Source organism: Trematomus bernacchii, unplaced genomic scaffold (genome assembly GCF_902827165.1).
Source record: "Trematomus bernacchii unplaced genomic scaffold, fTreBer1.1, whole genome shotgun sequence".
Taxonomy (NCBI): Eukaryota; Metazoa; Chordata; class Actinopteri; order Perciformes; family Nototheniidae; genus Trematomus; species Trematomus bernacchii.
Window position 1 is genome coordinate 9,459,906 of NW_022987564.1, and position 16,980 is coordinate 9,476,885.

The 16,980-nt window shown below is 39.4% G+C and overlaps 3 protein-coding genes across 3 annotated transcripts; all 3 read left to right on the top strand.

Moving 5' to 3' along the window:
* Positions 1 to 1,496: 1,496 nt before the first annotated feature.
* Positions 1,497 to 7,344, top strand: bloc1s4 (biogenesis of lysosomal organelles complex-1, subunit 4, cappuccino). Its single transcript, XM_034125414.1, has 5 exons — positions 1,497 to 1,880; positions 3,201 to 3,272; positions 3,382 to 3,483; positions 5,474 to 5,602; positions 6,304 to 7,344. Exons 1-5 carry the CDS (start codon positions 1,551 to 1,553, stop codon positions 6,400 to 6,402), a joined length of 732 nt encoding a protein of 243 aa, XP_033981305.1. The 5' UTR covers positions 1,497 to 1,550; the 3' UTR covers positions 6,403 to 7,344.
* A 684-nt stretch (positions 7,345 to 8,028) lies between these two features.
* Positions 8,029 to 10,711, top strand: LOC117478361 (nuclear transport factor 2-like). Its single transcript, XM_034125370.1, has 5 exons — positions 8,029 to 8,136; positions 9,262 to 9,382; positions 9,544 to 9,615; positions 9,797 to 9,895; positions 10,401 to 10,711. The coding sequence occupies exons 2-5, from the start codon at positions 9,278 to 9,280 to the stop codon at positions 10,515 to 10,517; spliced, it is 393 nt and encodes a 130-aa protein (XP_033981261.1). The 5' UTR covers positions 8,029 to 8,136; positions 9,262 to 9,277; the 3' UTR covers positions 10,518 to 10,711.
* A 147-nt stretch (positions 10,712 to 10,858) lies between these two features.
* Positions 10,859 to 16,891, top strand: rrm2b (ribonucleotide reductase M2 b). Its single transcript, XM_034125369.1, has 9 exons — positions 10,859 to 11,070; positions 11,786 to 11,950; positions 12,319 to 12,435; positions 12,610 to 12,743; positions 13,408 to 13,502; positions 13,623 to 13,756; positions 15,160 to 15,264; positions 15,473 to 15,586; positions 16,478 to 16,891. The coding sequence occupies exons 1-9, from the start codon at positions 11,023 to 11,025 to the stop codon at positions 16,628 to 16,630; spliced, it is 1,065 nt and encodes a 354-aa protein (XP_033981260.1). The 5' UTR covers positions 10,859 to 11,022; the 3' UTR covers positions 16,631 to 16,891.
* The last annotated feature ends 89 nt before the right edge of the window (positions 16,892 to 16,980 follow it).

The window sequence follows — 16,980 nt, forward strand, 5'->3', positions numbered from 1 at the left end:
TGGTTGATGTTACCGCTTTCCGATTATGTCATTTTGAAGTTTATTAAAAGCCCATGCCTGTTGTAGGCTGTTGTTAGGTTGGGTAAGAAACACAGGTCTAGTTCATCACAAAATAATTTGCTTTAGACATCACATGGTGCAGACTCACTATCTGAAGGTTGACTTTATTATTTCAGACACAAGAACTGTGAATGTTCAACAAAAAAATACCTCCGCTTTGTCCGAGGTCAAAGGCCTTCCAGCAGGAGCAAACTACTTTCACCTCTCTGCTAATGAATGTTTGTCTGCTTTGTTTACTCAACATGCCACACTGCTCAAACAGCTAATAGATCATTGACACCCGACTGGTGGTTTGCTTTGGCTGTATTCTGCACCACCAATCGGCAGTAGATTGGAGTGTATTTGTAGACCCCGAAATCCCCAATCTCAATCGGTATCTTTAATTCTGACTTTCCATCACGGGTGACCAGCATAGGAAGTATGTTTATATTTGCAAAAGATATGCACATAAAGTAAGTCCTTGATGTGTAAATAGTTTTAACACTGATGTGTGACACAACTATGCTCCTCACATGGGACACAGATGCTTAGCTGGCAATTTTGAGACTCAAGTGTACACTGATTAACGCTGACAAAGTAATGTTAAAGTTTAAATTAAAAACTGCACATCTGAAATAGAGTTATTCTAAATTTGATGTGCTCTAAGGAGAAAACTTTAATGACATCCATCAGATTATTTGTACTAGCCATATGTAAATGTATATTTAATATTGAGTGGGATCCATTGCTGAATGCAAACTAACTTATTTGAGAGCTCATCAACTCTACTAAAATTAGAAAATGTTGAAATGTGTAATAAACCTTAACCAATGACATACCTCTGCATCAGTTCATTGCCATGCAAAAATTCTGGCTGCCATCTGCTGGCCGACATTGCAATGACATGAGTCATGACATGTCCTGAAATGTACAATAAGAGCAATGAACAAAAGTGCAAGAAAATAATAATATTTTCTGCATTATCCAACCGATAAGGCTTTGCTTTTAGACAATCTTTGATGATACAAACCAATGTCTAAGATATGTAAGTCACGTTGGATGAATACAGTATATCTTTAAAGCATTAATACTGTTTATTAGTTGTAGTAGCACTTTCTCATATACAGAAATTATTTGCACTACAGGAATACTGTACTGCTCTTATAGAAACATTACGTTATATTTATGGATTTCAATAAAATAAATAGTTTTTTTATCCTTCACTATGATGATATAGCCTTCATTTCGGGTAAAATTATACAGAAAGTATTTGTGGTTCTAACTCATTTTACATAGCCTATCATAACAGATATTACTGTTGTACAAATAAAGTAAAAAGGTGATCTGTAGTTTATAATTGAAGGTGATTAAGTTGGACTAAAGGTAAATGGCTGAAGTTTGAACCTCGCAACACTGTTCTGACCCTTACGAGCCACCGTAGGCTGCTCGACACACGTGATCTAGTCAGTTGACAAGGCAAAACACGGCAGTAGCTCAGAAAGACGGCCGATATGGACCTTCATCGGGTGGACAGGGTGGGCCTGCTGTCTCCCCTGGAGGAGTCCAGCGCTGAGATCAGCAGAGACAGCGGCATCGTCTCACAAAGTGCGAGCAGTCTGTCCATGGTGAGCGAAATCCTCAGCAGCGGCACCGTGTCGCAGAGCCCCAGCTTTGGCGCAGCAGCCAACGTTATCTCTCAGAGCCCCAGCCTCAACGAAGCAGCGGAGCCCGGGACCCCCGAGCAGCGGACCCCCGAGGAGCGGTCCCCGGAGCAGGACGAGGAACTGAGACACACCGCCCTCAGCTACTCCTCCTACATCAAGGCGACAGCTGGAGAAGAGGTTTGTGCTCAGAGCCGCCAGCTTATATAAAACAATGTGACTAGCTAAGTTAACGTTAGCTGTTTGTGTATAAAGTACTGTATCGCATACTGCAGTATTATTACTTGGCTTCACATCCACTAACGAGCAAAGCAGTTACTTTACCACAGCTGCCAATCGATGTGGTTGCTAAGCGACACTTAAGTAGTGACATGATTGGTTTGCTGTCACTCGTTCGTGTCTGCCATAGCAGCCCCTGTGATGTGGAGGTATTTCATGGCAGAGATGGTACACAGTTATATCTTAGCCAGACTGTAGTGGCTATGTAGTAGCAAGTCAAGTTCTTAGTCAAAACTGTAAAGCCCAAGTCCTAATATTTATATGCTGGAGTCTAAAACAAGTCATTATGCCCCCTAAACGTACTGTATGCAGAGGTGTAACAAATAGCTCAGTGTAGAAATACTATAGAACTTTAGCAATTATTATTATTATAGTAAATTATATATATATATATATTTTAAAGGGCTTTAAACGCCATGAAGTTCGGTACTACTCAGTGTGTGCAAACTGTTAATGAACAGTATAATGCTTTCTGTAGCTCTGGAGAAAGCTTTCAAAAGTAAAGGACTTTTTACAGTTGGATTACTGCATGTTTCCTGGTTGATGTTTTCCTCCTGTCAAAAGAATGACATTGGTTGCTATCAGATTGATTGAAGTATGTCTTTTGTCAGGAAAGTTAAGATTGGATTGACCCTACACTGCTGTGTAACGGCATGACAAAAATAATCTTTCTCAAGTCTAAAGACCAAGAAAAGTTACGAGTAATTGGTAATTCCTTACTCAAGACTGACCTGCTTGAGTCCAAGTCATGTGACCCTACATTCAAATAAAACCGCTCATTAAGATGTACTATGACAGACATAAAGGTTGAACTGACAGTCAATTCATAACAATATCAACACCAGGATCAGCTTAAACAGACAGTTGTATATATTTGTAGGAACTCTATCTATTTTCTTATGATGGTCGACTGACCAAAATGTTGTCATCCGGAGAGGACATTAACTGAAAATGCTTGAGCTAGCCTCTGGCTCTGTAAGACGACAAAGAGCCCTGTGATTCAGCCCTGTGATTCAGCCCTGTAGGCATGCTCACTCAATTTAAGGGCAATTGATTGAATTCAAGCTTTAACTGGTGTGTGGGATTGATAATAAAGTGCACAGAAACAGTCTCTTAAGCCAGCCCCAGGCTGGCTCAGTTTCATTGGATGTAATTTCAGTTACCTTGTTTCTAGATAGTTTGTGCAGATTTACAGATTTTTTTTAATGATTTTCCCTCTAGATCCTGTGCTTGGACAAGAGCTTGGAAGAAATGCTGACAAGAGTGGATGAGTTTGTTGGAATGCTAGATATGGTAAGCTATGACACTGAAACAACTTATGAATGCACTGTGTCATATTTGTATTCTCATTGAATAAAATGCATATTTGTCTCTCTTATTCTTTTGGGGGGTTTTAAACTAGATCCGTAACGATACCTCCCAGATAGTAAATGAAAACCTACCTCAAATCCAGCAGAAGTCGGATGAAATGAGACAAATATACAGAAGAATTGATAAGCTGGAGGTGAGTGATCCTTTTGATTACACAATATTCAACGTCAGGGTTGACAACGACTTAAATAATACAACACAAATAGTTGTATTGGCAATGGGCCATGAAACTTGTGATGTAACGTGTAGTGAACAGGATTTGTATGCAGTGTTTTATTCATTATTAACCAAACAAAATATCCTCTTCCCAAGAGGAACAACTTCAAAACATATTGTGAACAAGATCATCCTCATTGGCTGGTTGTTTCCTCTTCCAATAATGGAAGTAAACACCGGTCTAGGAGCGCTGTTACTGTTTTAAAGGGCCCATGTCATGGCCATTTCTACTGATCATAATTCCATTGTTGAGGTATACTAAAATAGATTTATACTGTGTGCAATTTTCCAAACTCACATTGGTTTCTCATACAGCATCTCTGTAAAGTATGTGTATTCACCGGTATTCACTCTCTGTCCTAAACGGCTTGTTGGAGCTCCTGCCCCCCCCTCCCTGTGAGCCCAGTGTGCTCTGATTGGTCAGGACGTTGCGAGGCTCGTTGCTGCGATCTGCTGCGAGGAGCAGACAGGCTTCCGGGTCGGCGATACAGCGAGAACAAGCGAAACTCATCCTGAGCAGTGAGCACACACAAACACTCACAGCCGAAGTAAAAACAATATATATATATATATATATATATAATAATATGATATTCATCACATCACGACTCGACTACTGCAATAGCATCCTCTACGGCGTACCATCCAACCTCCTCAATAAACTCCAACATATCCAGAACTCTGCTGCCCGCCTCCTCACCCACACCCGCTCCCGAGACCACATCACTGCCGTCCTCCAGAACCTCCACTGGCCGTCAAAGAATCGACTTCAAAGTCCTCCTGATTACTTACAAAGCCCTCAACAATCAGGCCCCCCCCCTACCTCACAGATCTGCTGCACCACCACACCCCTTCCCGCTGCCTCCGCTCATCAGAAGCCAACCTCCTATCCATCCCCACCCGCACCAATCACCGGACCTGGGGGGACAGAGCCTTCTCCGTTGCTGCCCCCTCCCTCTGGAACTCACTCCCACAACCCATCAGAGACTGCACTGACCTCACCACCTTAAAAAAACTCACCTCTTCAATCTGGCTTTTAATGTGTGATTGTTTTTGTATTATTTGACTTTAACTTTAACTATATATATTTATTTATTGTTCTTTTCTTTTCACTATATCTGTAAAGGGTCTTTGAGCACCTGTAAAAGCGCTAACAAAATAAATCTATTATTATTATTAATAAGTGTGGCTTGATATTGAGTAAGAAAAAGGTTTATAACGCTGTGAGAATGGGTCTGCGGAGAGCATTTCTCCGCGATCCCAACTTAGCAGCCCGAAAAACGTTTACCCATTTAAACAGTCGTGGTAGATACCTTGTTTGTTTTAAACATCATAAATACACAAACAACAATGAATACTTACAGGTTGTATACCCGAATCTCCTGCTGGTCCAAACAAAGTAGGAACAGCATCGTTCTTCAGTGCCCTACGCTGTACATATCCGGCATGAATCGCTGAATGGTTTGTGAAGCTTTGTTTCGTGAAATGCTGGCAGAGGGTGTGGCCTCTGGGTATCCCCACGTCACAGTACCCAGGAAGTAAACAATGGAAAATGAGAAATCTCCAACGAGGAGTTTTGGGGCAGCATAGAATGTGTTCGAGTTTTACTCACTACAGGGTGTACTTTGAGGGTTTTTGACTCTGCAGACCGTTTACATGCATAAAAACCTTCATAACACACAAGGGGACGGGTAATAACCGGAAAAGCATGACACGGGCCCTTTAAAATGCTTATAACCTACCAAGCAACTAATGGGAATACAAACCTGCATCAATAAGCAAAAAGCTGCAAGGCTTGTGAGACTTTTAGCTTTATTTAATTGTTTAAGTGTTTTGAATTTTCTTGGTCTCAAACAGTGTGAATAGATCTCAATTGTATCTGGTTTTTGCTTTTGGAATGTCTGCAGGCCTTTGTAAAGATGGTGGGAACCAACGTCAACGAGATGGAGGATCAGGTCACACTGGCAGAGGGAGAACTAGGAACGCTACCCGGTGCTTTCAAGAAGATCTTCCGCAGTGTCCCAGGCTTCTTAAATGTGCGGTTTGTATGCTCAGTACCTATAAATGTTATGTTTGTTTACATACTAACTGTCGTGTAAAAAGCAGTAAACGGTTTGGTGTGAAACAACATAAGGAGGATACGTCCCCTCCTGACCCAGAAAGCGACACAACTTCTGGTCCAGGCTCTCGTCATCTCACGCCTAGACTACTGCAACTGCTCGCTGCACCCGCACTGCGAGGGGGATCCAAGTTCCCATCAGCAAAAACACGTCGGTTTGCTATCCTGGCTCCAAAATGGTGGAATGAGCTCCCCATTGAAATCAGGACAGCAGAAAGCCTACACATCTTCCGGCGCAGACTGAAAACTCATCTCTTTCGACTCCACTTCGAGCGATAGAATTACTAACAAAGAATGACTAATTACTAACAAAGCACTTGTGTACTAATAAAGGACTGGCTTATCTAAAGCCAGTTGAGTAGCACTTGAAATGTTTTGGCTCTATGAAACCTGATGTACTTATATGATTCTGTTTTCTTCAAGTTTGTATCTTCTTGGTCGAATGCACTTATTGTAAGTCGTGCACAAAAAAGCGTCAGCTAAATGCAATGTAATGTAATGTAATGAAACAGATCGTTTTCCAATAAACATTAAGAATATTGTCCAGCAATTTTTGTGACTATACTCCTGGCAGGAGTTTTATATTAAATAATTCCTTTTGTGTCCTTTTAATCACAGAAACCGACCAGCCCAAGAAGAACAGCACCACATCAGCGTCAAGAAATCCCCAGCGTGTTCCAGACAGACGATTATTTCACATCACAGCCAGAGCAGTGACATGCGAGAACATTGAACACAACACTTGGTTCTAACCTCAGAGGCCTGTTGGGTGAAGACTGTAGAGACTACTTTTACTGCCATCCATTGCAAAGGAGCTATTGGTGCATGGGCCTCGACAAAGCAATAGTAGCCTTTCTGAACAAGTCACTGGAAGTCAAGTGCGGGAAGACATTCTGCATTTTTTGAGTGTCATTTTCCTGGCAGCAACAATCACTGAACTGTAGCAAAATGTTTTTAAAAGTGCCTAAATGGGTCTTATCTCTGTCACGCTTGTTTTCGCCATTTATGTGGAAAATAATGTCAGATGTTTGATTTGATTTGAAGTCAGGAGGACTAAGGAATCCCCCTTGCCAATAGGACACTGTAACCAAGGTACAATTGGAGGAACTGTAAAGATCTTAAAATGTATTACAAAAAGAATTAACCCAGCTTTTTTATAAATAACATTCCTGTTGTGTTTGTAAAGAAGACCTGCACGCTGTTATTAATTCATCTGTATTTCTAATGTCTCATCACTCTCCCTGACGCAATATGGATCTCCTCTAGTAAAGCATTTAATGTCTTCCATTTCAGGAAAATTACATTATTGATAGCCTGACTGTATGGCTATGTGGGACATTTGCCTAAATGATATTGGGCTATATCTTTGATAGCACCTTTTAAAATAAAGCACACTTTAGATGATTGGTTAGTTCGTAGTTCATGTGATTCAGTTTAGTAACTTTAACTGGAGAAAGCTTTAATCTCGTCCTTGGGAGACAACTGTACCTAATAAGAGATGTGACGTCACCTTACCCATCCAACAATCAATGGCTAAAGCTATGGTTTATTATTTGATTAATTGTTTGCCAAATAGTTCAAAATAAAGACGTTTCATTTACAGGTTGATCTTGGTTTATGTTTTTTTAAATAATCATTAAAGATTTGTTGTCCAATGTTTTATGGCCCATTATTTTGTTTTCCTTAAACCTACAACAGCTAAAGGGAGTAACTACGCTAACATTGAAACTGAGAAGGCTTCAAAGTGTTTTGACTGTCCTCCTGCCAAATGTATTATAGGAAGAAGGAGGTAATATACTTATTCCTTAAGTTTTCATAAAGTTATTGTTGCATAACAACATGATTAATGAATTGAGCTATGACTCCAAAAAGGCAGTAAAACTGAAGTTACTTCACTCCACCTTTATAATACCTTCAACAGCTTTATAGGTTTTGTCAATTAAAAACACAGTACTCAATTTTTATTTCACAGTGTCTGTTTTAAAATAAGTAACATAATCTTAAACAACTGAAATGTATAAATTAAATCATGTCAACTCATCGCCACTAGAAAGATGAGTCTTTGAGCCCTGAGTTCGGTTTTTCAGACAACGCCTCCATTTAGCCTGATTAATAATCCCGCCTTCATACTAGGGTTGACACTGAATTGTGGACTGTATTTGCTCTGAGCGTGTCATTTACATCTTCCATATGATTGACAGGACTAGAGTCCAACCATCTGTACTACAGTAGCCTATTCATAATCATAAATACATACATGGTTGAAGGTGGTACGGAGTCGGGGAGAAAGAGCTCCTGACAGGCTGAACACAGGGCATAACTATTTCAACGTTGTTAGCCCTTATTGGTCAGTTGTAAGTGACGTAATCGGTTTGTCATATCTCGGAGGAAGCGGGAACCTCCATCGTTATTGCCTGGATCTCCATGCTGGCTCGCCCGCCGATCGAAAAAGTAAGCTAAAACTTTTGGACACGGTAAAGTGTTGTTTTTGAGTCTAATGTTACCAAACAACAGCTTCCCCAGTTGTAGTAACACGGTGTTGTTGAACGAATATAACAGCGAGACCACATTAACTGAAACGGTTCCGAGAAAAGTAAATATGTGTGCTAACGTTAGCTATAACTTTACGCTTTTGAATGGCTTATGGCCGTGACACTTTCTGTAGCTAACCCCCAGGCTAGCCCAGTGCTTTCTGATGGACCTGATTCTGTTTTTAATCTTTATTGAGACTCGTTTAATATTTAAAAAAAATGATGTGGCTTTGACCAGGCGTTACACATAGAGATAATGACAACAACGTATTGCATGACTAGCAACCTTCACACAACAATTCAGCATTAAAAGATTGAATTGTTGGTTTTGTCACGGTTTTAATCTGTTTTATCGTTGCAACACTGGGAACACTGACATCAAACACATTGTAAAGGAAGTTTTCCAGCTGTTAATTCGTGGCCAAATTAACCAGCTCCAGAGACGTAAATATACATGGGTGGTCTGAATTAATTTCACTGAGACCACCTTCACAAATCATCTTTTACCACAACTCTCAAAGTGTTCCCCATATCAATACAAAGCATATCTGGGGAGAATGTTCCCATAGTGAAAGTGTCAACATACTATGTTGACAAATGTCTTTTCCTACCTGTCCAGTAACCATTACATTTAGTAGTAGAGTGCTAAATGTAGGGCAACCTGTCGTAGGATAAAGGTGTAAAAAGCTTTGGATTGAGATTTTAATTTCCTTTTTACAACATCAGATTGAGTTTTTCTCTATCATGAGTCAAGTTGTTATAACTGTGTAACTGAGTGATTGGCATTTCTATCTAGGGTAGAATCCTTGGATCAGTACTATTTGTACATGTTAAAAGCATTAACAAGCAATACAAAGTGTTTATTTAATGTGACCATGCCTGATTATTATGGTGTTGTTTTTACATGTATGTATTGTTCAAATAACTGGAATGACCAGAACATTTCTATGTTAGAAAATATATTTTTGAAGTGTCATCAGTAAACAGCCATTATTTGACTGCAGCTTTGACTCACTGCTAATAATAATACTTTTTGATTTTACAGATCCAAAGCTTCACAGATGGCTTGCGAAAAGGAAATATGGCAAAAGATTGGGGAGGGCTTTGTCCAAGAATATTACAACCAGTTTGACAATACCAACAGGACAGGACTGGGTAACCTTTATGTAAGTTTGTTCATTCTCAATTAAATTATTGCCTGTATTATGGATAATATCAACACTTATAAACCAAATATCCACTAATGTTACCATTCATAGTTGAAGTTACTGTTGTAAATACTGTGATTCATGGTCAAATAAACATTATGTGATTGTAATTTCCTCAGGCTCCTGATTCCTGTTTGACATGGGAGGGTTCACCTTTTCAAGGGAGAGAAGCCATCTCTGGCAAATTAGCAGTAAGTGCTTATTTTTCATTAATTCATACAAACGTTTAAAAGGTAGCCTTTCCTGACATGTTATAAGTATCATAAATGAGGAGCAAAACAGTTTCCAGACTGGAAACTTCATATCAAAGCATCCCTTTTTTGTTTTTGTTATTGTACACTATTAATAAATGCTATTGTTCCCCATTTACAGAACCTGCCTTTCAAGCGTATTAAACACATTATCACAGAACAAGACTTCCAACCCACGGTAGACAGTTGTATCCTGATCATGGTGTTTGGACAGTTGCAGGTGAGCTTGAACATTTTTGTAGATAACCTTGGGTCTGCATATGTTTAAAAAGTAAGATGTAGACAATCTCTTGTCTGAAACAGAGCAATGCGCTGTGGAAACACTTGCAGTAATTTCCTTCTAATATATATGAATAAAATAGGCTATATAAATATAGTGGTATTTAATATACATTTCTCTAGAGTGTTGTTGTTTTTTTGTCTTTTGATCTGTCTTTTTTGTAGTTTACATATAATGCATATTTCGCCTAAGGAGAATATATATTTAAGTTGTAATTATATGTTTCTGGATATAAATAACATTGTGTTGATTGACCTGCTACATCTGATTGTCTTTGCTACTATAGTCCAAACAACTGTGTTAATTTACAAAAACATAACATTGAATATTTCATGTATGGTTACAGAAAAGATCTTGTGTCATGTGTATAATACATTTCTGCTTCGGTAGAAATTGGAGTATAATTGTTGTGCTCACAAATACTTCTCAACTGCTTTTGTAACAGGTAGATGATGATCCACCAATGGCCTTTCATCAAGTGTTTATGCTGAAGTGCCAAAACGGCGCATGGGCGTGCACAAATGATGTGTTCAGGTTGGGGATTCACAACATACCGGTGTAGCGATCTGGATTTGTTGGTTCACACACATTGATATCCAGCTCAGAGTTCATTTAATAGTCATGCTGTCATTCCAAACACGAAGGAAAATATAAAATATTCCTCCACATACTCACATCATCAATCGGCATGCTATTTGTTAAAGATTTCATTTTAAATTGCATTCCTTTTCAATTAAAGAATTTATCATTCTGAAAGACTGACTGATTTTTTCTTGTTCTACTTATTTTTGCAAATGAGAAAGACGATTATGATGATTTTAGCAGAGTTATTCAAGTCGATTCATACTGCTGTTAGGCTTTTATTTTTGTGGTTTTATAATGTAGCATGTCTTGTGTATGAGCACTAGAGGCGCTACACTCCCTCTGAGTCAGTTTAAAGGTTTAGACAACAAAGCTACAGCTGCTGTGTTCACTGTCCACACAAGGTTATGAGACGGAGTAACAGATAGAAGCACCACGTTGCTAAACGAATGACACCGACAGTGAAATAATAGTCTTCTCAGGAAATGGACCTAATGAATATAAGTCGGCAGTCTGAACATCTTAAAGAACCGGTAAGCATTTTCAATACATCACTCTGGAGTAGCGTGAGAGCTAGCAAGACTACGTAACGTCACTGTACTGTCAGTTTAACGATAACGAGGCGTTAGCTACATAGACATTTGTTGTTAGTTGAATAAATATGATTTTAAATGTCATACACTTGACCTTTCTGCTCATGTGAGTTTACGCTACCTAATGTTCATCAGTAATGTAGGATAAAACGACCGACGAGAAAATGCAGTTCCTTTTGGTAAAACGATTCATAGTAAGTGAAACAAATATTTCTATAAGTGACAAGTTATTACCAAAATAAGTTAAAAGTAAGGTTAAAAGGTAAGACATTTCTTTGGCATCTCTTACTGCAGTAATAGAAATAGACCAATACATAAAAGCAGAGGTAGCAGCAAAGACAAGGCACTAATATTAATTGAAATGTCAATATACATATTTACACATTTCACAGACGATAACATTTACAAAGCTACACAGTTTAATTATAACTGTTTAAAAATAGATGCTTAAAAGAAAGCATTAAATATGTATAAATAATAATTATTTGAGGTGTTGGCTATATTCTTTAAGGTGGGGAGGTGTATTTAAACAGTGGTTGTAATGTGTTCTTTGGTTGGACAGGGATGAGTATATAATGTAGATATATAAAAAAATATATACTATATAAATTGTGAGGTGACACGTGTTTCCTTGGTGTGCTCTGGCTCTATGTAGAATGGCATCAAAGAGGAAGACCCAGACTGTCAAAATGGTACAGAGAAAGAGGAAGAACCTTTGCTCCGGGACAACCCCAGACGGTTTGTCATCTTCCCCATCCAGTACCCCGAGATCTGGAGGATGTACAAGCAGGCCCAGGCCTCCTTCTGGACGGTGGAGGAGGTGGGTTTCAGTTTTACTGTACCAAGAAAATATTAGGGTTTCAATGGCCTGCTTAAGGGAACGTTTTATTTTAAATGGGGTTACATCACTTTGAATTGTACATGTAATTCAATGTGCTGTATACATTAGAATGTGCAGTATCTTTTAATTTAATGTAAATGAAATACTGTATTATTACATTACATTATAAAAGTGTTTTATTTTCCCGGTTTCTCACAAATAAATACTTTTGTATATGTTACAGCCCCACGCAAAAACAAAACTATGAGAGACACTGTCATCCTCCAAGCCTGTTATCATGGGGAAAACCTGATTTAAGACGCAGCATATATGACAGAAGATTGTACTGATGATGTTGCTTCTTTCAGGTTGATCTATCCAAAGACTTGCCACACTGGGACCGTTTGAAACCTGGGGAGAAACACTTCATCTCCCATATCCTCGCCTTCTTTGCTGCAAGTGATGGTATCGTCAATGAGAACCTGGTGAGGGATTTTGGATGTTGCATACGTTAGTAGATTGTGTGCTTTTTTGGAACGTTTTCTGTGTAAACAACAGATGGCACTAATGGATTCAGAGCTTGATTATACTTTACACAAAGATAACGTGCCAGGGTTAAAAAAAAAAAAACTTGTTGTTTTTGTCTTTTTGTCGAACAGGTGCAGAGGTTCTGCCAGGAGGTGCAGGTCCCTGAAGCACGCTCCTTCTACAGCTTCCAGATCCTTATAGAGACGGTTCATTCAGAGATGTACAGCATGCTCATCAACACATACGTCAGGGACCTGAAGGAGAGGTTAGTTTTGTTTATGGTCCCATCCTGTAAGATCCTGGAAGACAAACTTACATGAAGGTGACTGTTGAAAGGTTAATTTTAAGCAATTTAGACTAGTTTCGTTTTTTGTGATGTAGAAAATGAACATCAAATCAAATTACACAGCTAGACCGATTGTGGCTCGATGAGAAAAAACTAACATTTAAGCAAATCAAATATAGTTAGATGGTAAAGATTGTCTCAGTGCGTTTTGAGAAAGTGCATAACCATATACAGACAACTTCTTATGAAGATTCAAATCCAACCGTTAGATTTGCACCTGTTTATCACGGGCTAGGTCTACTCCACTTTAGTTGCATTCACAGCTGCATCAGCTTTGATGTACCTACAGTTTAGGAAGATAACAATCTCATAGCCTCTTTCTCAACAGGCAATTCAAATAAAGTATTTGAACCATACATATTTTTGCTGCATTTCTTTCAGTCTGTACCTTTACAAGCTATCCTCTTTTTAGTTTTAAGCTAATACTTGATTTTGATTTATTTGTTGAGAATTGTGTGTAAAATACTGCATTTCCTGTTGACATGCAAAAAAATGATTGAGCTATATATATGTACTGTATTTGGTCTGCTGAGGCTATATGTTTGAAGAAAGTAAGTCAAATTGTATACTATGTGTGTTTCAGGGACAACTTATTTAACGCAGTTCAGACATTGCCTTGTGTGAGACGAAAAGCAGACTGGGCCCTCCATTGGATAAATGACAGCAAATCGTCATTTGGTGAGGAAGATGCAACTTCTAACCATCATATTGTTAATGAAATTAAAAGGAGAAATTCTCGCCTAGAGGAGCTTCTTGTTATTTATAGCTAATAACAGGTTTGACACTTTCTGTCCTCAGCGGAGCGCCTTGTGGCTTTTGCGGCAGTCGAGGGCATCTTCTTCTCTGGCTCTTTTGCTGCAATCTATTGGCTCAAGAAGAGAGGACTAATGCCCGGCCTTACCTACTCCAACGAGCTGATTAGCAGGGATGAGGTGAGATGAATTTACAATCAAAAGACATGTTGTTTAATCAAGGGAAGCAGGAAGAAAAGAGGGATCTTGGGCTACAAATATAAAATCATAGCCAGTTTCAGGATCAAGTTTAGGTTTACCTAACATCTTGTACACACTTGCATAATGGTTAGGCTGTGTGTAGACAACCACAATGATGATGCATGGAGCAAAGAGGATATTACGGCCAGAGATGGGGTCGTTACTAAAAAAAAGTAATATATTACATATTACATATTACTTTAAAAAAAAGTAATATATTACCCTACTTCGTTACTCCCTACATAAAGTAACTTGTTACTTTACTCGTTACTTTACTCGTTACTTTACTCGTTACTTTACTCGTTACTTTACTCGCAGGGCCGGCCCGCCCCTCCCTACAGGCAGATCACGCAGACTGCTAAAGTTTCAAATGTTCTCTTTAGTTCAGTTTCCATTGTCGCATAAGACTGATTCAGATATCTCTGACCATGGCTGTCCTCTGTCTCCTGCTGTCTGTATTTTGCGCAGTATATCTCTGAACGATGCGATGGTGATTCCACTGTGCAAATGGGCAACATTACCTCTACTATGAAGGATGCTACAAGCCTGTCCATCTCTGCTTTGGTTACCGGTCCTCCAAATTCTTGCGGCGGCGCACTCACAACATCCTCCTCACTCTGGGTTCGGGGGTCCTTAGCTATTAGCTTCACCTTAGCATGTGTTCTTTGCAGGTGTTTGTTGAGGTTTGACGTGGTGTTTACAGCAGTGGATAACAGCTTCTGGCCTGGACACAGTTTGCACCTCACCGTCACATTCCTGTCTATTCTTCGGACGAACTCAAAATAATGGGCATACCTCCACCCCTCGAAAGTTATCGCTGACTCAGCCATGTTTATGCAGCACTGCACGCGGAGATGTGGACGTGCAAGTCGCGCAGATTACGTACATATAAACCTGCGGCGGAAACCCCTCTTGTCTGTCAGTGTGATTATGACTGATTTTATAAAAGTAACGAAGTAACGCGTGTCGGGGCAATGTTAGTAACTGTAGTGTGATTACTGAATTATAAAAGTAACGCGTTACACTACTCCGTTACCGACAAAAGTAATATTATTACAGTAACGCGTTACTTTGTAACTTTGTAACGCGTTACACCCAACTCTGATTACGGCAATGAAAGGTGATGAAATTAAACGTATCTTGACCTTTCTCAAATTACAGATTGGTCTAGGTTTGACATTTGTTAGAAACATTTGGAATAATTTCCAAAATAAAAAAATATATAGCTCTTTAGTTGTTTTGTTTTTTTGATATTTTAATATGGAAATGGTACCTATATCTTCAATGGATGTTTTTCTCTCTTTCTATCAACTACTCTGACATGTATACTGATGTGTTTTTAGGGTCTGCACTGTAACTTTGCCTGCCTGCTGTACAGCTACCTGGTGAAGAAGCCATCAGAGGACAGAGTGAAGGACATCATCACCAAAGCTGTGAGCATTGAGCAGGTAATCAGCTGATGTTGGAGAGATACACTCAACCCAGACCACACATTATCATTTGTGTAAACATACAGTTAATCTCTGCTTGTTTGTTACTGATTGCTTTGTTTATATTGATTACCATTGCTTTACACAAGATACGATTAGATTTACATTATATGAAGTCTAGATCTAATTAAATCTAGACTTTTCTTTAACATATTTTGTATTGCAGGAGTTTCTGACGGAGGCCTTACCAGTTGACCTCATTGGAATCAACTGTTGTCTGATGAGGCAGTACATCGAGTTTGTTGCCGACCGGCTTCTTGTTGACCTCGGACTGGCCAAGGTAACTTTTTATATAAAATACATAAATGGTTATTACTCATTAGCCGCGTTCACACCGGAGTACTTTTCCCCTTTAGTTCCGTTAGTACCCCTTATGTTGCGTTCACACCAAAAAGAGTACTTAGTGCCGGGAACTTTTACCCCCATTTTTAGTGCCTGCTAGAGAGGTGGTACTTTCCTGGGGGAAAAAAGTGCCCCAGTTCTGATTGGCTGGGCGAATTGCAAACCACGCCCCGTAAAACTCTGAAAAGTTTTGTGAAGCCGCCATTGTATTTGTGGCATTAGCATTATTAGCATTAGCATTAGCCCCGCGCACCAACGGACAGAGAATAACTTATGGCAACACAAAAAAAAACATGGGAGCGGTGGAGTGATGAGGAGGTGTCGGCGTTCTGGCGATTTACTCGGAAGGCTTCAGTAGAAGCAGCTGGGAGTCCCAGCAGCTTCTACTGAAGCCAGTCCCCAACTCCGGGGACTTCCGGCCGGGGACTTCCGGCCGGGGACTTTCGGGCGGCAGTATACGCCGTGAAGTTGTTTGCAGCCTGCCAGTAAACCCAAAGCAGAAGAAGACGAAGTGACGTCAGCGGCTCATTTGCGTAATCTTCCCTCAGGGAAAAGTACTCCGGTGTGAACGCGATTGGTACTTTAGTGCCCTGGGGTAATAAGTGCCGGGGCACTAAGTACTGCAAAGTATGCGGTGTGAACGCGGCTATTGAACCCCTTTATACTGTTGTGGCTGCTGTGTTAAAGCAGAGGAGCCCTGGGTTGAGAATAATTGAAGTACAACCAAAGCCATATAATGCTTTACACATTATCTGACAAAATAAATCACGATGAGTTGCGGTGTGAAAAAGTGAATCATTTGAGTAACCTTTTCTCTCCTTTATCTAAGGTATACCTATCTGAAAATCCATTTGACTTCATGGAGTCCATTTCACTGGAGGGGAAAACCAACTTCTTTGAGAAACGAGTAGGGGAGTATCAGAGATTTGGAGTTATGTCAAGCATGACAGACAGTGAATTCACTCTGGATGCAGACTTCTGAAAAGAATATAAGATTTTGTTACATTTGACTATTTATTTACTTTGTTAAAGCAGTTATTGACTAAAACTGGCCTAAAGTCTTGTTACAATCTTTATTGTGTGTGGTGAGTGATTATTCTGAACCTCATTGGAAATGTAAAGATGGTTAATATTTACAATATATTTTATGGAGATGCAGTTCTGGCAACTAGCCTTTCATGGTGGATTGTTAAAACATGTTGTCATTTTTATTGTACAATAAAAAAAGTGTTTTTGTAAAAACTGAAATGTCCTTTTTTGTTATCAAAATGTATTTGTGATGAATGTTCTGTTCAACACAGCTATCAAAGAGGCACATTTATTTCACAGATA